We start from the raw sequence: 25814 nt of genomic DNA on the forward strand, positions 1-25814 counted from the left end.
GGTTTTTTGTTTGTTTTTCAACAGTTCTGATTTCAAAATGACGGGTACAAAGTTTAATTTTGCTATAGAAGTACCCTGCACTGAGGCTTGCTCTTAAATATTTTTGTGAACATTGTTTTATATTCTCTGAATGATGACCCACTGAAAACTGCCCCGCAGGCATCCAGAGTGTATTTGCTAGGGGCTTCAAATAACTTCTGGCTGGATTCAAGATCTAAGGAACATTGTGATTTCCAGACAAACTTAATTAGTAAATCTGTAAAGGGAATGAGTGGAGACATGCATTCTTCCAAGGCGCTAACATACACAGGAAAACATCAGCTGAAGCAAGCTTTGAGGTTCCTCTCATATGCAGCTCAGTCTTGATCTGCTGAAACTGTTGGCCCTTGACTGTCTGGACAGTGAAATATGTAATTTCAAGTAGGTGTGTAAATCCATTTAAATAAACCATGTGCAACTGCTTTTCTGTGACATAATACATTAAGTACTTTCACGTGCTTTCTGAAATTGGAGGATAGTCAGGTATTCTGATATTCTCATGGCATTTTTTTTCGTATAGGTCTTATTGCATGACACCCCTATAGATAGATATTGCTGTCAATAGGATTTTTTGGAGATAGATATTTTGCCTTCCTTAGAATGAAAATCTAAGTGTCATTACATTCCTTCCTCATAGCATGCTAAGTTATATCACAAAAAGATTGAAATCATCATTTCAGTCTCAAAGTGTCAGTAAAGCAAGATGAACAACACTATGGACGGCAGATGGTTTGGGACCATTATTGCAGTGAAAGTACAAGTGCCTGTCATCTCATGGTGTGGCACAAAAGAAAGGTGATTATTTATTGTGAATTAATGCTGAATATTTTGCTTTTCTGGGATATGATGAAACTCGGGAACTTGAGTATCCCATCTATTATTTCTCTGTCTGCGTCTATGGGATATGTGTTTCTTGAATATTTTTGCATTCTTGTTTCACTGACAACTACAAATAGCTCTGAACTCATAAAAAAAGACAACTTTAAAGATGGCTACTGAAGGTTATTTTGAAAAACAAGGCATATAACTCAAGCAGTACAAACTGTACGGTAGCTCTTCAGGGACTGTGAATGATCTAACAAGTATTTCATCTATTTAAGGTGAGTTTGGAGAAGTGTGCAGTGGACGTTTGAAGACACCAGGAAAAAGAGAGATACCTGTTGCAATTAAAACTCTGAAAGGTGGCTATGTGGACAGGCAGAGAAGAGATTTCCTGCGAGAGGCTAGTATCATGGGACAATTCGATCACCCAAATATAATTCGCCTTGAAGGAGTTGTTACAAAAAGTAAGTTACTACTACTAGTTCTTTTATCATTGTTCCCATTCTGTGTCATGTGGTATCAAAATTAAGTGTTAATCCCACATTCAGTATGGATGGCAATTCTCAGAAATCATCCAAATCATAAAATGACAGTAGCTACTGCAGAATTTGAGACTATAATAGGAAATTCATAGCTGTTTTCATTTTAAAATGTTTTATTTCTGTTTTTTAATAAAAACCCTTCTCTTTCAAATAAAGCCTTTACAGGTTCTTATTAAATAGACTGTAAAATTTGCTTATAGGAAAGTGGAATACAGTAGAGAAAACCACAAATATAAATGACTTGATAATGAAGTCAAATCGTCTTGCAGTGTAGCAGCTATATTCTTTTCCCAAAAGAGCTCATTAATTATTTGGTTGTGGTTTACTGATTTCAGTACCAGAAGAAATCAATTTCCTATATTTTAAAGAAATAAAATGTAAACTGTCTTAAACTTATTGTACACTTGCAAATTATTCACTAAGATTCCAGAACAACATGTGAAATGTCTTACTCTTTATACCTGTTGCAGCTGCCAAGAGACATCACTTGCCTCTGAAACCTAGTGTTATGGACTTTTCTGAAATGCTGAAATATCTAACTTACCATTTAAGTATTAAGTAAAAAGTCTTATTAAAATGCATGTGATTTCTTTAATGCCAACTTTTTGCAGTAATGAGTTAAAAACCTCGTGTTATACTCTTCTCAAAATTCATCGTTGCCTCAACTAAGCCGTGTTGTTTGCTCATGTGAAGTACTTACGTTTTTCCTTTAAAGATCAAGTGCGGTGTGTAGAAAACAATGGTGTCCTCTTATTTTAACAGTAAATACAGTAAATATGTTATGAATATTTCCTATTTTCCCCTTGTTACAAAGCTATGCTTGGAAAACACAATATACTGGAACAAAGAGGAAATTATAGCTCCTGTACTCATGTCATAGAATCTTAGAATCATAGAATGGTTACGGCTGGAAAGGACCTTAAGATCATAGAATCATAGAATAGTTAGGGTTGGAAAGGACCTTAAGATCATCTAGTTCCAACCCCCCTGCCATGGGCAGAGACACCTCACACTAAGCCATATCACCCAAGGCTTCGTCCAACCTAGCCAGGGATGGAGCGTTCACAACTTCCCTGGACAACCCATTCCAGTGCCTCACCACCCTCACAGTAAAGAATTTCTTCCTTATATCCAATCTAAACTTCCCCTGTTTAAATTTTAACCCGTTACCCCTTGTCCTGTCACTACAGTCCCTAATGAATAGTCCATCTCCAGCATCCTTATAGGCCCCCTTCAGATACTGGAAGCTGCTCTGAGGTCTCCACGCAGCCTTCTCTTCTCCAGGCTGAACAGCCCCAACTTTCTCAGCCTGTCTCCATACAGGAGGTGCTCCAGCCCCTGATCATCCTCGTGGCCTCCTCGGGACTTGTTCCAACAGCTCCATGTCTTTCTTATCTTGAGGACACCGGAAATGCATGCAGTACTCCAAGTGGGGAGTCGTTGGAATGCAATAGGTTTATGATGTGAATTGTTCAGTTCTGTCCCTGTGGTTCAAAATTAAGATGAAGAGGATCTTTTGTGGGTTTTTTTTCTTCACACAGTATTGCAAGGATAAATTCATTATTATTTAAGAGTGTTTGGTTACTAGAGTAAAAAAAACCAGTATGTTGCAGGTTTCTGGAGACATATGGCTTAGTGTTCTCCATTGCTCTCCTGTCAGTAAGTGCTCTGCTCACACTAAATGAGAACATGAGTTAATGCTGGCTGAGCAGCACTGGAGATCTTTGTGTCAAGAGATGTGAATATGTAGGAATCTCATTGAATTTAGCTCCTTGCTTTGTAATGAGCAGTATATCAAAAATTAAATTCCACCAGTCTTCACCAACATGGGCTGTTTATAAACAAGTATCACAGGTGTGGCTAGGATCCATGTGGTGGATCTAGTAGCATATGTCTCATTTCTGAAAAAGGCTAATGGCTGTGATTTACGAACATTGTTTGAATCCAATTAGATGGTACACACAGGGTGCAGTATAATGTGCTTGGCAATGGCATGATTGTTTAATCTTTGCACATTTATACATTTTCTTTCTGTAATGGCTCATTGTCAGTCTAGAGAAAAATGAAGACTGCATTCAGAAAACAGAAGCAAACAGATAAATCAGTGCTCCGGCATTAGAGTATGTGTTCCTGTTCTACAGGAAAAGTGATTATACAGACAACTGTAAGTCAAGAAGTCATCATTAGCAGTTCTGCTTTTCTCTAAGGAGTCAACAAACTTTACTGTTGTTTTTGGAATGTTTGCTTAGAGGTATATAAATACACTAAGTGTTACTGTTATAGTCATACTGTCCTATGAAAATATGTATCTCAGGTATTAAAAAAGTAGAGGAAGTTTGAGAGGAAATATGGGTCAGGCAGGTTGAAAAAAAAATTCAGCAATAATTATGGAATGAAAAAGAATACATGAGTTATCAACAAATTTCTCCATAATGCATGGAAAGGGCAGGTTTTATAAAGGGCAAAGTTGTGCAGTAGTGCTCTGCTGCAGGAAAGAAGCTAGGAGGCCGGCTAAGCAATGGCCTCTTTTTGCCGATTTATCTTTAGGATGTTGCCTTGCATTTATACTGCCCCATCTGTGGTATTTAGAGAATAACATGCTTAAGCTGGCAGCAGAACCACTAAATCCTAAATCTAGGGTTGCACAAGCCAACACAGGACACAAATTTCCTGTAACTAAAAGGTGTGCTGTAAAAGTCAGACAGAGCCTTGTCCCAGCCAAATTATTTATGTAATGATTAAAAGGTGTTTTGTGTTAAAACTTACATTAGCAACAATAGAAACTGAATGCATTACAGTTCCACTAAAGTATAAAGGCACATTGGATGCAGTAAATTTGATTAATAGGCATGTAATGCTGTTCTTAGCACATGCTTTCCTCTTTGTAGCCATTAGTCATTAGCTGCTAGCAGTTGCTGATATATATTGTATCAGTTTTTAAGCAGTACCTTCCATTGCAGTGTCATTGACTAATAAAAATTAAAAACTAATAAAAATAAAAGACTAATAAAAATAAAAAGAAAGTGGATTTGATTGTAATAAGCAGAAGTGCTTTACCAAGTCAATAGCTGTTGACTAGGGCAATGACAAATTCTCCTGTTCATTACAAATGAGAGCTTCTATCTGGTGCTACCAGCTAAGCAGATGTTAACTTTTAAATTATACTGTTTTCAAAATTGCCATGGAATATGTACTGTACAGAATGAAAAAAATGCTAAACTAAGCCTGCTCAAAAGTAGGGCTGAAACAGTGTTTTAATGCCCTTTTCTGATTGCTTCATTTCTCATTTGTCCTAACTGTGATTCCTAATCACGAAGAGCAGTATGCAGAACAGTTGCTGTAGCACAAGCTTTCTGTTAGCAGAGAGTTCATTTCAAGGGCAATTTGCCAGGCCAAGGCAAATACACCATAGCACAGAATCTGGATCCGATTTTTCAATTACATTGCTAATCAGAAGTTCAATGGGAAACTTTATTCCTATTTGGTTTGGTTTAGCAACACCATTCCTTGCATGGTTTGCCATAAAAGGCTGCATGTTGTCTCACAAATCTATGAAGGATGCTTAGGTACTTCATAAAAACATCCCTGTTTCCCTTTCAAGTCACATTAGCACAATAATGATTTAGGGATGACTTCTTGGGTATGTCAGGGCATGCTCAGCTGAGTTGTGTGGTGTTGCCTGAGCTGATGCTATTTCATAAACAGGTATAAGAGAAATAAAACGTTTTTCTCCAGGATGAGTCTATGTAACCAACATTGCGATTTGGGCTGTATAGAAGTACGATCTGTCGTCTACATCATGCTAAAGTCTGTGTTGCAGACTTTAAAAGTCTGTAAAGTAAATTAAAGGCATGCTTACAGCAAACGCCTGCCAACATAACCATGTCTACAAGAGACATGAAAAAGTGGTCACTGAGTATTGTAACTGTACTGGAAGAAACCATTGGTGTTGCATTAGCCAAACTGGAATCTGTAGTTAGTTTAGCTTTATGATATCTTACGTAATAGTTTACAGCACAGCCTTGTCAGTACTGTATAATATTGTGTCAGTTCAAAGTATCAATACATGCAAGGGCTTTATTGTAGTAATAATCTTCATTTGTTCCCCTCCTCCTCAGACTTTACCCCAAATAACTTTCATTTGTTAGAATGAATTCGTAAGGAATTGCTTCCCTTTCCGAACTCTGGCTACTGGAGAATTTGAACCTGTAAGACGTACAAGAGGAATACTTTTAGCACATTCATTTTCTTTAACAACATTATGTATCTTGTTATTCTCCAGAAGAAGTCTCAAATTAATACCATCACAAAAGGAGGATGAATGAAGGCGGCACCCAGAGTTTTGGTTCTGTGTAAGCTCACATCCTCTTAACATCAATTCTGGATTTGGAACAACAACTTCAACTCCCTTATTGTCTCCTCACTGTTTTGCTTTAGTGACTTTCTGCTTATTACAATATAAGCTTGTTCTGAAATCTTTAGTCAGTCATCTGGCAGATTAATTCAAAGCTTTAATCATTAAGTTTCTCTTTAAATTGTTGTGTATAACCTATTCAGTGCAAGAGGAGTCCCGATGTCAGGACGATGATCCACTTTCACTACAATTTACAGGATATAGCTCTTCGTATCTGATCCATTTTTCAATTTTCAAAAGTGCTGTGGTAACAATCTTTGTAGTTTTAGGGTTTTTTCAGCTAAGACACTGTGTTCTAGGCCTGAGAGCTGCTGCCCTTTTTTCCAACCAGTTAACAGGTTAAGACTGTTACATGGAGTTCAGAATTCAATTTGAAGGGTGACATATTTTGCAGTGCGTGTGTTTATTATACACAGCAATGTCTATTTGGCTGTTATGCAAAAGGACTGAGGAAATTTTGTGGCAGTGTTTGTAACCTCCTTAACTTAGTCATGTATGGTGAAATTGTACTCCCAAGAAATGTGATTGTGCGAAGTTTAAGTGTTGACCTTTTAAGAGTTAAGTTGTGACTATTTGAAGTAGGCTACACTGTGATAGCTTACAAAATATGATTAGGCACTAAAAAAATTGTGACCTACATTACAGTACTTATCCTTGATTTCTGAAAAGTAAAACCTTTAGGGCCAACAGAAAACATACAATGTTAATAAATTCCATGTTAGCATTATAGTAGTTTATAACCTGCAGTGTAACCCATTTCAAAGCTTGACATTTACTTCTGTTAGTAATCTCAGTACATCACTGAGACATCACTGGCACCTCCAGGCACAGATGTACTTGTTGGAGACCAAAAGAGCTTCAGACCCACCCCTTGAAGCCAGCCTTGTACTGGCAGGCTGCCTTGTGCAGCATAGATGCACAGCAGGGTATGAAGACATTATTCATCCCTGAATATCTTCCATTCTGCCTATGGACAATCCACTAGGACACAGAGTGGTGGTGAGACTCTATATGTATTGTATTAGCCAGTGGGCTAATACGGCATTAGGCATAAAGCTTAATTTGTCTGATGAAGCGTATCACTCAATGTCCAAGTGGAGACTGGTGACAAGTAGCTCCAGGGAGACCTTATAAACAGTCTTCCAGTACCTAAAGGGGGCCTACAAGAAATTTGGAGAGGTACTTTTTACAAGGGCATGTAGTGACAGGACAAAGGGGAATGGCTTTAAACTGGAAAAGCATGGATTCAGATTAGGTATTAGGAACGAATTCATCACTGTGAGGGTGGTGAAAGACTGGAACAGATTGCCTAGAGAATATGTGGATGTCCCATCCCTGGCAGTGTTCATGGCCAGGCTGGATGGGGCTTTGAGCAACCTGGTTTAGTGGAAGGTGGCCCTGTCCACGGCAAGGGGGTTGGAATTAGATGATCTTTAAGGTCCCTTCCATTCTGTGATTCTCTGATTTCTACACATGCATGCATGCATGTTGGTATTTCAAGTAACACAATCAAACTACCATGCACTCCATTTGTTGAAGGTTGCTGGCAAAAAATGATTCTTGATTCTCCTCCATGGCAGATACTTAAAAGAAATTAGCTTTTAAACATCTGGAAAAAAAGAGGTTTTCGTTCATTTATTACATTCTGAGAATCGTTTGCAAAAATCAAAGTGCTGTTATTGTTTCCTGCAGCTCAAACAAGCCACATTTCTGCGTTCTGATTTTCTGGTTTGCAGCTAGCAAGCTATACATTATAACTGTCAATTCTGTTGTAACATCTTTGACAGAACGATAAGCAATGAAGAAAAAGCATATTGTCAAACAGCTAACATCTTGTTAGCAACAGCTTATTCTGACCATGATACAGCATCTAACATAACTAAACCTCTGTAATTCTACTTTATAGGTTGCATCCAGGAAACACAATTTCACTTTCTTCAGGATCCTTTGACTTCAGATGTCTGTATTCAGACATGTTGGACTTGACTTTCAAAGATATTTATATGCCTTGTTGTGGGATGTGGTTCTAGGAGAAAAATAGGTAACAAAAATAATTCATACCAACAGCCATAAAAAGATGAAGTCCTGTAGATAAGAAATTGCCAGAGTTCATATTTGCTTTCTTTTTAAGGAAGATCATGGTTTTCAGTTTGCATAATTGCATCATTATTAGCTGAAGTGATTGCATTTCGATTCTGAATATAGTCAGCAATTTCTTCCTCCACCATGACGGTAGAGAATCATGTGGCATAATAAGTTAAAGGGCAAGATAGTTATAGCGTGTAGGTAATGTATGAAGGGTAGGAGCTTTCATAAAAACTGTAACCAGAAGATTTAATGAGTGACAGGGGAAGACAAGATTGCAGTGTCCTGACGGGTTTGCAACAACATGGCTGATACATTGCCTGTGTAGGAAAACCATATAAGCAATGATGGGAAAATTATAAATGACAATTGCGATTGCGATTGACAGTTAAAGGAGTGAGAGTGTTAAAGAGTGTATATTAAGCAATTAATAATCCTGATTCACAAGCTGTGTTTGGTTGATTTATTTTGGTAACTGTACATTCATTTCTTATTCTGTATAGAGGCGATAGCACACTAGTAAGTATACATGTGACTGAGTATGGGTAAAACCCGTTTGCAACTTCGTTATTGCTAAATCTTTGCAGAGAAATTAGATGCTGTCACTGAGATTAATACCAAGACATGCTGAGTTTGAGGATAATTGATAATGATAGCTGAGAGAGGTTCTGCTGTATTTTAGAGCCTAGTGAAGTCAGATTATACCAGAGGCATTATTTGGTAAGCTTCAACCTGATGGTTAAATATTGCAGTACGCTCAAAACTGAAGTAGGGTTGCGTCCTCTTACAAGGCAAATTAAATAAACTTTGTATGATTTTTCAACAATAAAGCATTCTCTTGTAGTTCACAGAATATCAGCATTGGGCTGTGAAGGACACTGGAAGGTCATCTTGTCCATCTGCCTGCCACAGGGCAGAATCAGTTATATTTAAAGTAGTCTGGATAGATGGTTGCCTCTATCCTATTCGCAGAGACCTCTCCTGGTGAAGATTCCACAGCCTGCCTGGGCAATCTGTTGAGTGTTTAACTATCCTCATACTTAACCTTTCTAGTGTTAAATTGAATTATTTTTTTACTGCACCTTAAGGCCATTGACTCTTTTCCTGTGTGTGGTGGAGCAGTTTGTGCCTTTCCTCTTTGCAGTAATATTTTACATTTGTAGACCATTATAATGTCTTTACTGTCTTCAGTAAATCACCCAGGTTCTGTCAAGTCTTTCTTCATGGTATATGTTTGCTAGACCTTTGCTCATTCTTAATGCTTTCCTTTGGACTCTTTCCAGTCAATTTGTATGTTTTTTAAAGTATGGCTTTCAAGAGTGGGTACAGTGGATGCTGGATCCACTCTTGCAGGAAATAATTATTTTTAATGTAAACTCTGCTACTAATCTTTAAATATGTATGGGTTTCAGTAGCGACCACTGATGGCTTTTACTTTGATTTCTTATTACACGTAGATCTTCCTCTGTGAACCAGCTGGTTGTCTAGTGTTTCCTCCAGGATGTATTTGTGTGGCTGTTTGCTGCCATCTCCATTGACCCGCTTTGTGTTCCAGAATTTTGTCCTGTGTTTTCTCACAGTTTGTCCTAGCATTTCCTAACATTGCCTAGCATGCCTAGCATTCCGTTTTGGTCTTTCTCATATGTAGACACACAATTGTAGTTCCAGCATAGTCATGAAGGAGAAACCGGAACAGTAGCAAAAGCCCTGGACCATACTATTTGTATCTTTCCAGGCTGACAATGAACCACTGAGGACAGTTTCCCAGCTGTTATTACCCTGAATGTGCAGTAGTTTAATCAGAAATTTCCTGGGGAAGTTTGAGGAAAGTGCTAAGGAAAAATAATCACACAGTACAATTTGGAATGTATGTGGATAGTGATGTAATGTAGTCATAATTGTCATCTCATTGGCTCAGATTAATTTGCTTACTAACTTTCTTTTGTGCTGTCATTAGTCTGTTAGTTTGCATTTGTAGTTCTTGTTCTACCAATCACCTAAATAATGAAAGAGTAGCAGTAAAACTACTCTAGGCTGCAGTGGCATAAGATAAGGCCTTGTACCAGGAAGGCTGTCACAGTTAAAGGAATATCTCTATATTTTCATGGATTACAGTTGGTTCTTGATAATAAACTAACAGATGTGTCTGGCTTAGGATAGAAGCCTTTTCATACCAAGTTTTACCTTTTTCATGATAATTTGAGTTAAGATGTTATACTAAGACTGAACTTTTATGGGAGAAATCTAGATTAGATATCAGAATAACAGAGATAATTTGACGTTTCAGTCCCATGGCAGATGTTTGTCTAGATCCATATCTGATACCAAGGAACACAGCTTCTCCTTGAGGTGACAAGTTGAAAGATGGGAGACATAATCATGGTGACTGTTCAGTTCCCACTGTTATTTTTTTAAGAGAAACAGCTGCTATTCTCACTGGCTTAACTAAATTCAATTTACATGAATGTATCAAACTAACAAGATAGCCCTGGTGCTTTCAAGTTGATTGTGTATCTTAATGTCACCCAAAGTTTGCTCGTGAGTGAAGAGTTTATGTTCACCCTCACCATTTTGCTTGCATTTTTCTGATTCTTTGGATAAGCCTACCTTACATGTATGCAAAGTTTAATCTAGGAACTCACAAGTTCATTTATCATAGAATCATAGGATCATTTAGGTTGGAAAAGACTTTTAAGATCAAGTGCCACTGGATTTATGAAATGTTTAAAAACCCAGGGGGCAGAGTGCTATTGAAGCCAGAATCTAAGCTAAGTAATAATGTTGGAACCTTATTACAGAAAAGTTGTAGTGAATGTTGTAAGTAATAGTAATCTTTTCTAATCCAGTGTATTTTAGGTATCTAAGGATGGAGGTATGTATCTTAGTACTCTGCAAGCCTCAGAAAATGCATGTCTCATTAAACAGGTATAAGATAGCAACTAGATTTTTATTGGCAAGTTGAGACCCTTAAATAACTTTTTAAAGCTAATGTAAATGTCTGTGTCACTGCTGAAAATAGAGCACTGTTATCTGTGCTTTCTCATATTGGATATACTGACAGTCTTTGTGGACCAATAGCATTGGTGTTAGTACTTTTGACCATGTTATGCTGCCAGGTTCTAATTACTAGCTGTCTGAGTTAAAGCCTTCACAGAAGAAATCAGCAATGTGTAAACCTACCCTAATTCACCTACTGTGCAAATAGATCAGCTTGTATGCTGGAACTTTGGTTAAGTGGATGAATGTTTGAGGCATTAAAGCTGTTCCAGAAAGTTGTACCCTTTCTCTTGTTCACAACTCTAAATTTTACATTTGTTTGCAAGTATATGAAAAAGGAATGAAAAAACAGTTTCTTCTTAGTCTATGTCGCTTAGGCCTAGCAGTTCACTTTGCCAAATTTGTGATGAAACAGCACGTGCAAGACCAACAAGTAATTAGTTGAAGGGGTAATGCCAGCAATGTGGTAGAGATTAATATGTAAGGACAAGTTGTGGTCCATAGATTCACCTGAACTAGAACTAGAAAGAGCTTTGTGATTATTCTCCTGTCACCTCAAAGTAGAGCTGCCATCGGCCATAGTTCATAAGGTAGTTATGGTAGGGGCTATCCAGATGTCACGCATGTAACTTGTCATATGCAGAAACATTGTCATATAAACCTCTGCCTCAAGAGATTGTATTGTGATTTTTCATACATCTTAAGGATTATATCTAATTTTCTAATGGAAGGCAACAAGCTTGAGATATCATTAATAGCAGATTCATATGAAGAAGAATTAAAATAGGGATTAGTAATTTTCTCATATAAATGATCTGATATTGTATTTTATGGAAACAGGAGATTTGGATGAAACCTTTGCTTATTTACAACATCATCTTTCTAAAGCAAGGATTTCTATAATCAACTATAGTTTTAATGCATTGGAAGGGACAGAAAGAGAACAGAAGAGAGAAGAAAGGGACATCCCAAGAAGGAAGTGCTACCAGTTTGTTATAGCAGACCACAGATAGGTTTCTCTGAATAAGTTTCTATGTATCTCAAACCAGGCGCATCCTTCTCACACATGAATCAAAGCACTTGTGCAGAATATTGCCAGCTGGGACATGCTTCCCACATGCAGATTAGTTTTCCAGTGTTCAGAAATGAAAGCTACTGAAAGTAACCATTTTCAGTGATTAGCAAGAAATCTTTGACATTTGGAAGCAGAACAGTCATATTATGCAAAGAAAATCTGTTCAGACTTGTTTGAGCAATGGTCTGTTGAAGAGTGCCATGTGTTTTCTGTGTTCTGCTCTAGAGAGCAAGTGAGAACTTTAATGACAGACGTTTGCAGTGAACACACACTCGCACATTTTGCTTCCTGATCTCAGTCAGCATTGCAGCTCCAGCCAAGGCAGATACAAAATTTCTGATTCCGCCGTTCTTCCAGCACTATCATCAGCATCCACACAAAATAATGCCACCACTTTAATAGTTTTTATCTGTAATCTGTTTATTCAGAATCTATTAACTTAGCCCATCACTTGACATCCTTTGTATAGTTCTGACCTCCACATTCCTGTCATTACTTACTGTGAGTCTTGCTGTATCCATCTGTCAGACTATAGTTATCTTTCTGATTCTTAATACATACGCAGTTCAGTTTCCAGATGAATTAACAATTTAGATGCAAACTCTCTGGGATCCATTCCAGACTCTTGAAGTTTTGGTTAGAAATACAGTCTGCAAAAATAACTGCTTCTTACATCTCACAGTTCTTTACAGATAAGCATAGCTTTGGCACTACTTATAAATCAGGAGGAGATTATAAACCTTTTAAGGGGGACACAAGTGAAAGAGAGAAGCAATGTGGGAATAAATAGTTATTTAAAAAAACATAATTCAGTGACATGAGTTTACAGAGTATTCAGCTTAAGTATGTTCTAAATACAAGCACAAAACACTAATAACAGTCCTGAATACATTTGAAGACACAAATGTATTCACTCTGACATTTCAGAATAGATTTATGACTGCATCAGTTGGTAAATATTGTCATTTTTCTATTAAACTTGAAGAAGGTAATGTCTGCTGAATAAAATTTGAACATAAATAAGTTTAGCTGATAATGGCTTTATTTCAGTATTTCATATAGAGAAAGCATAGTACAGAATTTTCATAATAGTAGAAATCTGAGATAAGCTACTGTACTGTTGCTAGAATCACATAATTGGTTTCCTTTCTTCCTGAAACAACAGAAACTTCTTAATTTCTCCCTAGACTGATAATAACTTACTCACTTTGGAAATGAGTGTCCACTCTTTCCTTTCTGCTTTTTTCCCCTCCGCTGTAGTTGAGTACATTCTTCAGCATGCACTGTTCTGCTGTTTTAGGCAAGACTGGCAATTTATTTCCTGTTTTCAATGAATACCTTCATAAGCTTTGAAAAATGTGATTTTGTGGCCTGTGTAAATTCTGACTGCCCAATATTCGTCTTGCTAGAATTGCTGTTGCCAGAACTAGCACAAGATCAAAGGAGAGAGGTTTTACTGCATGGCATTCACCCTTAACACCAAGTGGTCTTTGAGCTTGGAAGAAAATCCTCTGTATACACTGATGTCCACAAAGAGATAATTAACAAGCACAGCTAATTGGTCCTTAGCATTTTCCAAAAACAAGGAAGCAGAATGCCCATGCATATGCCACAGCCCATCAGATAGCTACAGGAGCCGCCTGCAACCTGGCTTCTAACATGGATTATCAGATGTGGGCTGGGACATCTGCACTGAGCCTAGGCAGAAATGGTTTTTTTATGTAGCATATGGATTTGCAAACGTAAACCAGTATGTAATACATTTCTAATCAACAGTTCATCTGAGGTTATGGTAATGATAATGATGGCAGTCTTCCTAACTTCTGATTTTGGTGTCGCTTATTTGAGGGAGTCACTTGGTGTTAGTAACCAAGAAGAAAATCAAACCTCTGTCCTTAATTTCATTGATATTAGTGAAATGTGAATAATGAAAGGAATCCTCACCCTCAAGTTTATACTCTGCATTTGTTTAACTTTTTGGCAACTGACTCTTTGGAAATTCATCTCCAAGTGATTTTCTTGACTGGAAACAGCCTATTTCAGTGGTGCTGATTACTGCTTGGAAGTGGAGCCGTTTATCTCCTGCTCTTTGTTCATACTGGTACAGGCTAGCAAGGCTAAAAGTGGATAATCAGAGCTTAAATTGCAGAACTGCAGAATGTACAGCAGGCTGCGTGAATGCATTCATCTTCAGATGTCATCCATGAAAAGCTACTTCACTCATTAAATTAAAACTCACTGCAGTTTTTGAACATTAAGTACAAAATCAAAACATCATATCTGTCTTTTTATGGAACATACGAAAATTTAAAAGCCCATAGAACTTCTTAACCATCACATTTATAAGACCCCATCAACATTTCACATAGGAGGTTTCTGTCTTAAAGGATGAAGAAATCCATATCATAGGAATGTGCAGGTTGTATTTGAGATCTTTCTTTCCAAAATCACAAAAACTGGGTGATCAAAAGATGACTGAAATGAAACTTGTATTGCTAATTATTAATGGTCATTCACCAAACCAGGATGTATACAAAATGAATGACAGAGGGTTTGGCCAATATTGCAAGCTTGGTTTTTTCTATCATGAAAACTGTAATCTTAAAGTATTTTCTTTCCAGCTAATTTGATAATACATGCATGATCATGAAATCCAAATGTACAGCCTGCAGTGCTTGGAACAGCATTCTGGGTATCATACATAACTTTAAATACGTAAAGATTTCAGAGTTCTTGTTTGACATTGTGCTAAAGCTATTTTCAGTTTAAGCACTGACTGAAAAATACTTATTTAATATACAGCTTAAATATACACAGATTGTTTTATCTCGTAGCTGAAGCACACTATTTCCAATTACTATTCCATTAAGACTACAGAGATGATTCAACACAACAGTTGTTGTTTCTGTTAAAAGCCTTAATCATATTAATGTTGTCACACCAGTCTTCTCAGCAACCAGAACTTCAGTGTGCACTGACATTTAACACATCACAAAATAAATGGCTATAGTGTTTGTAGAACTCTTTCAAGCAATTGCCTCAGTTTTTTCTCCCAAATTGCCTGTTTGTCTAGAAGCAGCAAGGGAAATTAAATTAGATGTTAATACTCTATCCAAATATTCTGTAATTTCCATCAGTTCCTCCTTAGGAACTGTAAGCTTCTTGCAGCATTTGCTTTTTCTCCCAGAGAAGTCATAAACTAGCTATAATTGCAATTTTCTGTAATAGTGTCATTCTATGTAAATATTCTTAAGTCTGGATTTATTCCCATCCACCAATCAAGAAATAAGAGTATTCCAGTACTTCAGGCTCGTAGGAAAGCATTGTCTTTCACAAGGATCTCAAGGTTAAACTCACCAGGGCTGGAGACCAGAACAGCAACTTTGCTCTACCAAGTGTTTCTCTTCCTCATGTTTCCAGGTGGATCCCATAAGTTTCAGTCTGGAGCAGAGATTAGGAGACTTGATACAGAAAAGCAGGCCTTTTAAAGTATTTCCTCCAAGAACTAGGTTATGGTGGCCGTCTTCACAGAATTGAGGCCAAAACGTGTGGATGCTTTATTATTCCCAAACCAATAAAATTAAGGAAATTCAGAATTAAAATCAAACTGAAAGTAAAGTAAGTTTTGCCACTGTTTGTAACTGAAAACTGATTTGTCAGCAAAAGTGTTACCTTCCACTCCCTGGATTTCTTAGAGTTGTCCTCTACAGGTGTGGGGTTTTTCTGTTGCTCTTAGGGCGTATTTACACCACATATATTTTGGTTACAGCATTTTGTTACAAAAGGCTACTACATCATATTGTTTCCAGTGATCTAATGGCTGTCTTAAGACCTATTTCTGAATCTGGGCTCATTGAATGCTTTGGAAAGCTGCTGCACTCTTCAGGATAACCACCTAACTGTAGGCAAGATACCATTGAGAATAATGTCAGCTGACTTTGGAAAAAGAGCAGTCCTGCTGGGGATGTCGTGTAGTAGAATGTTACTTCTTATCCTTTTCTGAGAAAATTTATTATGCAGAATAACACGGAAAAAATTGCCTTTATTTTTTTTTTTCCAAAACTATTTTTTTCAAGTGCATAGAATCTCGCTAAAATATAGCAAAAAGAGATTTTAAGCATCTGTTAATCCATTTTTCAGACTATTCAGGAGAAATGTATGATGCAGTTTGTTCAATTTCTTAGAGAGTTTTTCCTAGAGTGTGTTTTGATTAAGGATAACCAACTTGCACACAAATATATTAAAAAATCAGTTTAGTTTTAAAGAGTAATACTTATAATTTGGGATGAGATGCATTCTTGTTTTAAATTTAGACAGCAGAGTTTATTCTTAGAGTAAATCACTAGTAGTGTCTTTGTTACAGCGGTCAAAAAAAATGAAGTAACATGGCGTTGCATGGTGTTGCAGACAAGTTCCTGTGATCCTTCTCCTTTTCTGTCACAACTAAAGTTAAATCTGGATCATCTTTTGAAGTGAGATGCTGAAAACCCAGTGAAGTGAGATAGTTATTCAGAGGCAGACAAAAGGACCTCTGGATTATTCCAGGTGTGTGGACAGCTGTATCACAGACTGAGAATGTGGCTGAAGCTCAATGCAGCTCCCTTCTAAACAAGACATGCAATTTTCTTTTCCGTGGGCACAGGTCAAGGAGCAAGTATATACTTATGCCACATCCTCGGATGAAAGTGCTGCCTCACTGTTGTGGTTTAAGCTGCTGAACCTAGGACACTCACTATAATTAATCTTTAATCTTAAGAACTAGCAAGAGCACCCAGGTTTTATAATAGAGAACTTGCTTGAGTTACTATTCCCCTACACGGTTTCCTCTCAACTTCATTGCTTAGACACTGCTTTGTATTTGAAACTGTGAAAATTCATTATCTGAAGAGGTTCTGCCAAATAATTCTCTATCTTGCCTAAGTTCCAGACCTTAAATGAGCACAACAGGTGCAAAGGACTTTTGCTGGTTTAGATGTTGACAGGAGTTCCTTCAGAAGGAATTCCAGTCTCACTGTTTAGAAATACCAGTGAGCAGTCCTCAACTGCATCCCTCCAAGAGTAGTTCATACTTTGTTTTCTTGTTTCTTGGTATTCATATACTTTGGCATCTTGCTAAATCTACTAATGTGAATGATGTGATTTCCATAGTAGTTGTTCCCTTGGAGATGTGTCAGGTAATTACTATTTCTAACTTAATTAGTCAGAGTCTACCTGGTAAATGAAGATGTTCTCAGTTTCACATTGGCTGCATATTTAGAATATTTATGTATTCTAACAGTACTTCCTACTTTGAGTTAAGATTCCAAGCTCTATATTTTACAGCAGTGGTATAAAACAATCAGGCTGCTTTGCTCAGATGAAGGCAGTTAAAGACTTACGAGTTCTTGAAAGTGCATTCAAGAATGACAGAAATATTTGTGCGTGCTCTGTGATGATGTCGTTTACTCCAGTGGAATCGGGGGAAATAAGTTTAGGCCACCCTTTGAAAATTTGCTGCTGAACATTAGAGCATAAATTTCCCTCTGCACAGCAAAATGGTCTTCATGCAGTGTTGGTTTTACTAGCTTAGGTACCCAAGAGCAGAATTTAGCCTTCATGCATTTTCACTGTATTATTTGTAAAGTAGTGGAAATCTTCCCATGATTTTGTTGGACTTGATGACTGCTAGAGGTCCCCTCCAACCTCAACCATTCTGTGATTCTGCAGTGTCAATAGGGGCAAACACAGTCATTTTTGTTAATTTTTGTTGTGCTGTAATATATTATGATCTCTACTGCAAAATACTGTTTGGTGGTCTTCAAAGTTACATTTACTAAGGCGTATAAGTTATGTGAGTAAAAATTCAGGCGTACCGTTCTATATCGCCTTTGCTTGCATGTGTCAAAAAGCTCTAAAATACATTATTAAAACTATCTTCTAAGTCTCCAGATGAGTTCATTCAAAACAGTTAAAATCAATTGTACAGATTAATGCTTTCTAAGTGTACTAAAAATATGATCTAACAAATTCCTCAGGAAGAAATTTTAGCCCTGCTTCTGATCTTCTTTTTCATTCCAAGTCAAGCCTTTTGAATGCACTACAAATTGTAATCTGACATCATAACTTCAAGTTTTATGAAGCCATTCCTCATTAAAAACTTCCATACGTTCCCCCATAAAAGATTATGAAGTAATGTGCAATTCCTGATGGTCTAGAAAGGATGAATCAATAAAATCCTGTGAGAGAGAAGTTGACCGGTTTTCAGTACTTTCCATAATGGATATATTACAAATAATTTTGGAAAACATGCTCTAAACCTTGTTTTAGCTTCCCTGTGGAAACACTAGTAACAATAGGAAACAGGTTTTATGTTAGAATGGAAGGTGCTCATAACAGAGCCAGCTTTTTTTCAGGTACTGAGTGATAGCATCAGATAATTCAGAAGCAGGAAAACTCTTTCTACATTTTGTCCTCTAGTATTTCATTACTAAGTGTTACAGTCCCACCTTCCTGAGAATGTAGTTAGGAGTGAAAACACCCTGAAGTCATTCTGTTGCTTCCTGCCAAACTGAATGCAAAAGCTCATTATAGCCCTGTTTTGGTTTTGGCTGTGATAAAGGTTAATTTTCTTCCTAGTAGCTGGCACAGTGCTGTGTTTTGGCTTTAGTATGAGAATAATGTTGATAACATACCAGTGTTTTAGCTGTTGCTAAGAAGTGCTTACCTTAAGTCAAGGGATTTTGAGTTTCCTATGCTCTGCCAGTGAAGGGATGCACAAGAAGTTGTGAGAGAGCAAAGCCAGGACAGCTGACCCAAACTAGCCGAAGGGATATTGCATATCATAGAACATCATGCTTAGTATATAAACTGGGGGACCTGGCCAGGACCTTTCAACTGCTGCTCAGGGACAGTATGGGCATCGGTCAGCAGGTGGTGAGTAATTGTAATGTGCATCACTGGGGGTTTTTTCCCCTATTTTCCTTGGGTTTTATTCCTCTCTCTCGTTTTCATTATTATTGTTGTTATTATACTTTACTATATTTCACATATCAATATATGTTCTTACCTTAACCCATGGGTTTTTCTCATCTTCCTCCCCATCCCACAGGGGTTGGGGGACAGGCAGTGAGCGAGCAGCTGCATGGTGCTTACTTGTCGCCTGGGGTTAAACCACGACAAGCCCCTTTACTGAGCTCCCCAAAGCCTTCATCTGCAGAGTTGCTAAGAAGTGTCTCTTAGCTATATGTTACAATCCCTGTATGAAAAACATCAATGCAAGAAACTATATAAAACAAAAATGGGGGGTAAGAGAGGGGAGCATACTGAACACGCTAACTGTGCATTTTTCCTTTTTTTTTTTCAAAATTCTACGCAAAATCTATGGGAAAATAGTAACAAACTAAAGTCTTCTTTAGTACTAATGTACTTTAGTACTTCTGTACTAATAAGGAGAGGGTACTAGTAAAAAGAAGTGTGACCTCTCTAGAACATCTCCTTCCTGTTTTTTAAATTGAACAGCCAAAGAGCTCCTTTGGACTTAGAAGCTGTTAAGATGCGCAAAAATACACGACACCTGAAATGGTCAATTCCACCTGCAGAAAGTATTGTATCAGTTTAAAGTATAATAAACAAGAAAAGGCACCAACAAGTAACATGGCTCAAGAGCTGTCTGCATCTTCAGTAGGCTTTCTAATAATGTATTTCAGCCAGGTCATTAGACACAATGCAGAGACTCTTGAAATGTTGACGGTATCATAGCATCATAGAATAGTTTGGTTTAGTAAGGACCTTCAAAGGCCATCTAATCCAACACCCCTGCAACAGTCAGGGCCATCTTGAACTAGGTCAGGTTCTCCTTTTTAAAAGCAAATCTCCACAAGCTGCACTACAAGCACAATTGCTGTAGTGAGAAAAAAAGTGGTTTGTTTGCTCTCAGTAAGGCCCAGGGACCCTGGCACAAACAGAACAAGCTGACTGATGGCCCTGCCTGCCTGTATCTACGTAACTTAGGAGCTTCAGATGCCATCCCTGTGAGTCCTGTGGACCCAGGGACTACCATGGCATTGGCTTAAGTGCTGCTGATGGTAGCAGGGCACAGAAGCCAGCAGCTGGAAAGAAGGAAAGGGTGGGATGTGGGCCCCAAAGACAGCCGTTAATGTGCTGGCACTTTACTGCATATGGGAGCAAAACTGGTGGGAATGCTTAAGCTCAGGTCAGCAGATGTGAGTAGGTATGTACTGCCATTAGCAGAACAAAACTGTCTTCAGTTTCTGAGGGTCTTATGCTGAAGTGTCTGGAAAGTGTCAGCGGCAAAAATAATGGGTCAGGTTAACATTTATCAGCTGGGTCAATCCCTGAGAGTAAGTTAGTTCCTTTTAAATGGTTTTTACTACAGCTAACAAGGGCCCCCCCACCCCCTATTCAAACAGAAGTTGTGTGTTCCACTCTAGTTCATTTTGTTCCACCAGTATTGTACCAAGTGTGTTTGGCACCATTCTCTTCATCCATCCATCCATCCATCCATCCATCCATCCATCCATCCATCCATCCACCCATGCATTGGTTGAGTCCTATTGCTGAGCTGTGTGGCAGAACTGTCTGTCCTTTGTGTATCTAGGACTCTTCAGCACAGTTACACTGCTGCTGGACCTAGGCCATGGGATGTGCCCTTGGTGTGGGGAGAAATGACTTTTCCTTCTGGCTGGCCATGCTGTTGTAATGCAAGAGCTAATAAAGGTGTGTGAATTAATGTATGTGCTCTGGAGCTGAACTAAGCATATGTATTTCCTAAACCCAGCTATCTGCTCTTGCCCTTCTTCTCTGTGTGATAATACGCTACTAAAACTATGCCAGTTTAGGATGCTATGCCAGTGATTTCCCTATCAAATTCTACAATTTGTGGGATGATATTCCCCCTGGAACAAGAGATGAAGGTGGAAGGCAGGCTAATTGGTTCAGCACTCCCCCATTGCCTCTGAGCACAGGCACTTAGCTACGGTAATTGTGAAACAGAAGAATTTACCCTTGAGTTATAAACTGGTATCACAGGACTCAGTAAACGGGGTATACTTCATGAACTGTCAGCTATTCAGAGTACTGTCATATATTTTTACCATTTCAATGCACTTTTCCAACTAATATCTGTAGCTAATGTAGTTTCCCATGTTAAGGTGGCATAATGTTCATGGAGCAGGGAGAGGTTGGCGTTTTTTTCTCCATAAATCCATGCCAGTAAGCTGCTAAATAACAGCTGTATTTCAGAGCCTTGAGGAACTGTGGCTTAATATTAATGTCTCCTTTGCCCAACTTAGAACCAGGAAGGCCTTATACTAAAAGCTCTTCCCATTAGTGTAACTTCACCCACTGCAAAAATAAGTGTTAATTTTTACTCAAAACAACAAAAGGAGCGTAAAGCAGTAATCTCTGTATGATGTGCACCGACAGAATAGCATTTCTCAAGGAATTTGTTCAACTGAAGGAATAATATCCTAGCATCCTGAAAGTGTCCAGAGTGGTTGCTTCAAAGGGATTGTTTAAATTAAGCATTAAGATTTCTATTGCTAGCATACACCTCTAAAAAATGAATATTGCTTTGGCAATTTGGAGCATAAAGCAGCAGGATATGAAGCAGCACGAACGTTTTTGGTGGGCTTTAGCAAAGCATGATTTTGGAAAAAAAGAGGAAAGACAACGTCTTCATTGCCCAATTGAAAAAAAAGAAAACAGTTAGAAGGAAATATAATCATTCTGAATTGCTTTCCACACAGAATTTTGTATGTCTGCAAAACTGTTGTTTTCTCCTTAATGTTATGCTCACACCTCCCGTCTTTTTTTGTGGTATTTGCAGAGAGCTTTCTCCCTTTCTGTCTGGAACACAAGTTTTTGTTGCAGATTTTCTTGCAAATATTTAATGAATGTTTTAATGCAGACAAGTGAAAATTTGAGTAAGCTTCTATATTACTGTAAATGCCCAAGGCTCTTATCGAACCTCTGTCCTGGTGATGGTTGATGGGATGTAAGAGAATTAATTTTCTTTACCCACTATCTGCAGTGATAATCAATGTGCACATATATAGTCATGTAATTATCTCAAACCATTTTCCCATTTTGCAGGTGATAATATCAAAAGACTAATGAACCTTCAACCTTTCCTTTGTCTGCAGTTTTGTGTTGATGGATACTGATCAGGGCTGAATGTTATCATCCTTGTCCTTTTCAGAAGCTGTTTCTGGACTTCTAGAAGAGACTAAGTGAGGTCTTGTTCTTGTAACTCTCTATTCTACTTAATCAGAGACATTTTTGAAGTGACAGTAGAGTATTTGAATGGGATTAAATTGCCTAAAGCAACACTAGGTGGCTACTCATAGATACGCAATTAATACTGCTTTTCCTCCTCCTGCCACTTACAAAGAGTGCAAATCTCCTGCAGATATTGTCAGATCTGCCAGTCAAATATGAGTGTTGATTTTCTAGAGCATAAAATCATAGAATCATAGAATAGTTAGGGTTGGAAAGGACCTTAAGATCATCAAGCTCCCACCCCCCTGCCATGGGCAGGGACACCTCACACTAAACCATGTCACCCAAGGCTCTGTCCAACCTGGCCTTGAACACCGCCAGGGATTGAGGGATGGAGCATTCACAACTTCACAAAGATTTTACACTTACGCAACTGAATCTTTAAAGTGTGAGAGTAGAACATTATTCATATGTATTTCTTCAGTTATTTGCTGCTTATAAAGCCTCAATAATTTTATTCCTCCAGCTCTTAGTATTCACTGACTGAATTGCTCCAAAATTTGCTGCTCCTTGTTTTTATTTCTGAATATGTACAGTAAGTGAAATGAATTTGATTGTGTCTTCATTACTTCCCATGACAAAGCAACTTATTGTAAGACTGCTAGGAAATGAGTTATTTGGCATTTAACACCATTTAAATGTAAGAAAATGTCGATGGTGAAGCTCAAGCTGTTTGGCTTTTCTGAAGCTTTGTACATATGGTATGTGACTCACAGTGGGTGTACTTTGTGGTTGGTATAATTCCTATTTTGAATCAGAGAAGCAAAGTTTTATTTGGGAAGTCTTTGTATGTTCATTATTTAGCCTTCATGTTTTAGGATGCTGTTTAATACCAGACATCTTGGAGTTAATGAGACAATTTCCCATTTTAATATTGAATTTCTGTGTATTTCATTCTGGACTCTCTATCCATGATTACTTCTGAAAACATTTTACAATAAAAGCCATGGACTTTGGAAACGCTTTTACAGGAATGCTGAAGGCTTTTCAGGAGTGGTCAGAGGGAAAACTTTTATGCCTTGTCTCTAGCCATCGTATATAAAAATACTGCATCCAGAGCACTAATTAAATTAACTCTCCTCGCACGGACTGTAGCAGGTCTAATAACAAATTTAAAGGGCAAGTGTATTGAGAAGAAACAATGGAACTCTTGCTTGAAAACTGCAGAGAAAAATTCAAAGCTCTTTTAAGCTACTTTAAGTTCACCAGTGTGTTTTGATGCTAGATTTTCCTCCCTGTATTTTATTGGTTAAAAAGCCAAGCGAACAAACAACTATTACATTAATTTCAAGAGGGCCATTTATTTTTCTCATTGTATATAAATACTAAGATGTTTTCCTTCTTTTAAAAAAACAATCATGTAATACCTGCAAGGTGATGAAAACAAATTTGCCAATGCCTAAAATTTTGGATGGATGCTTGCTTGATGTACTTGCAAAAAACCCTAAATTATTCTGATTGTCAATTTAAATTTATTGTAAGAGGGGAGAATCTTGACTCTGTGCTTTTAAGCACGATGTGTAGAGCTCTCATTTCAGATCCATCTTTGATGCTGGCGTTAACTAAGCATTAACACAAGCTAGCTGAAATAATGTCTCTAGATCTCTGTACGTGTGCTGAAAGCTGAAACAGTGGATCAGATGATAGAGTCACTATCACATATCATCACTCTAATAGATATGTCACAAGTATTTATTTTAAAAGAGGTGGATGAGATAATCATTGTTTCCAGAAATAAAACTGTACATTTAGGCAATAAGAAGAATAAAAAGTTTATTCTGTTGAAAGCATAAGATGTGTTAAGCTTCTGGTGAGAGCAAGCAGAAAGGGGCCATGCCTATTCTCCAGGTTTTGGCCTGCATCCATATATTAATAACAGTTGTTAGGAGATGTTAGCTGTGTCAGCTGCCCTGACACAGAAGTCAGTAATGTAGCTCCAAATTCTGGTTCCCCTACTCCTCTTGCCTGACATGACTTCTGTCAGGTGCCTTTAAAATACTAGATTAAACACACCTTTGGTGATATAGCTTCACATCTACTGGTCTCTCTTTGGTTTGCATACAAAACTGTAAAATACCTCTATAGCATAGTTATTTTGGAATGCATTATGAATATCCAGTAGTTGTAATTTGCCTTTAAAATACCTTTTTTTTTTCAATTCCTAGAGGTGCTGGAGTTCTTCATTTGTGAAGTATGCAGAAAACAACCTCTTTCTGGTTAAAGCTGTGTATTGTATGACTTGGTTAAAAAGCAACAAAGGCTTTTAACTGGTTTTTATGAGATCTGTTCCAGTGAAACTGTTAACTCTGCATAGATTTGGTTATTCTTTCTTTAAACAGTCGACTTCTTTTATCAGCCAAAGAACAAGTCATTTGATTAATGATCATTTTTATCTCTTTGAAAGGATCCTTTCCGACCATTGGGGTGAAGTCTCTTTCCAGATTCCTGAGGGCGGGATTTTTAAATAGCATCCTGGCCTCACATCCAGTGTCAGGGGGTGGATCTTTACCCCCCAGCATTTCCTCTGGTAGGTATTCCAGCCTATTCCCCTGCCATCAGTCTTTCCTTTCACCATTTGCCCCATGTCTCCACACATCTTAGGGAAACAAAATCTGGTATTGGTCTGGCAGGGAGACTAGATGTCCCTTCCAATAAAAAGCCAAACTGAAAGGAAATGGTAAAGATAAATTACTTTTCAGGAACCTGAATCAATGTAAAAGAGAAATTATGGGAGAAACTGATGTGTTGTTAGGTAATCAAGCTAAATATTGGAGGAGAAGGCCTGGTATTCTCTAGTCATACACTTCATGAAGCATGCCCACATGCACCAAAGAAACATAACTTTAAAAATGCCTCTACAAAATCACAGATTTTATGTGCTTCTGTGACTCTTCCCTAAAAATTTTCATTTGCTTGCTAAAAATCTCAAAGCAAGACTAATTTGGAAAAGGAAAATTTAATTATGTATTGATGTCGTGTTTAAATCCTTTGTATGCTTCTGTGTTTGCAACTTGTATCTCATGAAAACAGCCTTAACGTTTATCAGTAAACTTTTATGACAATTTGAACTACTATGATTCTCTTAAAAGGAGTGAGAAAGCCCCATTGCCTGTGTTGCCAGTGTGGCAATTTGTACTGCCTCTGGCAAGGTCCCCAGCAGAGGCACAGCCGATGATGGCAAGAGGGACCCCAGAGGGTTGGCATAAGGTTGAGTGCAGGCCAAGAATGAGAACACCATGCCAGGTAAACAGGCTGCTCTCAGGTACTGGGCTGAAACAGGTTAGAGGCATCCTTTCCCAGAAAGGCTGTATGTGTTTCCATTCTCTTTTGGAGCTATTAAACACCATCTCCCATCAAAACTAAGAAATGAAGAATAAACACATGCACCTTAATTGCAGTTAAAACTGGATCAAAGTTCAGTTCTGCTCCTTTCCAAATTACATATTTCTGTGTAAAATTAGTCTGTACGTGGGCCAATGTCACATTCGTATCCTTTCAGGACATCTTACCTCTAATGTTACTTACAGTTTTTCTTGAAAAGAAAAATCTCTAACGGTAAAAG

At 37.8% G+C, this 25814-nt stretch overlaps 1 protein-coding gene across 1 annotated transcript in view; it reads left to right on the forward strand.

Annotated features, from left to right (window-relative positions):
- The window catches only part of EPHA6 (EPH receptor A6), a gene marked incomplete at both ends in the record, with an annotated part of 464979 nt that overhangs the window by 364346 nt on the left and 74819 nt on the right, over positions 1–25814 (forward strand). The window contains 2 exons of the mRNA XM_080613276.1: positions 1140–1325; positions 24657–24783. Coding sequence (XP_080469402.1) covers positions 1140–1325; positions 24657–24783 — 313 coding nt within the window. The remainder of the gene's footprint in view (positions 1–1139; positions 1326–24656; positions 24784–25814) is intronic.

The sequence above is a fragment of the Psittacula echo genome, assembly GCF_963264785.1.
Source record: "Psittacula echo genome assembly, chromosome: 3".
Taxonomy (NCBI): Eukaryota; Metazoa; Chordata; class Aves; order Psittaciformes; family Psittacidae; genus Psittacula; species Psittacula echo.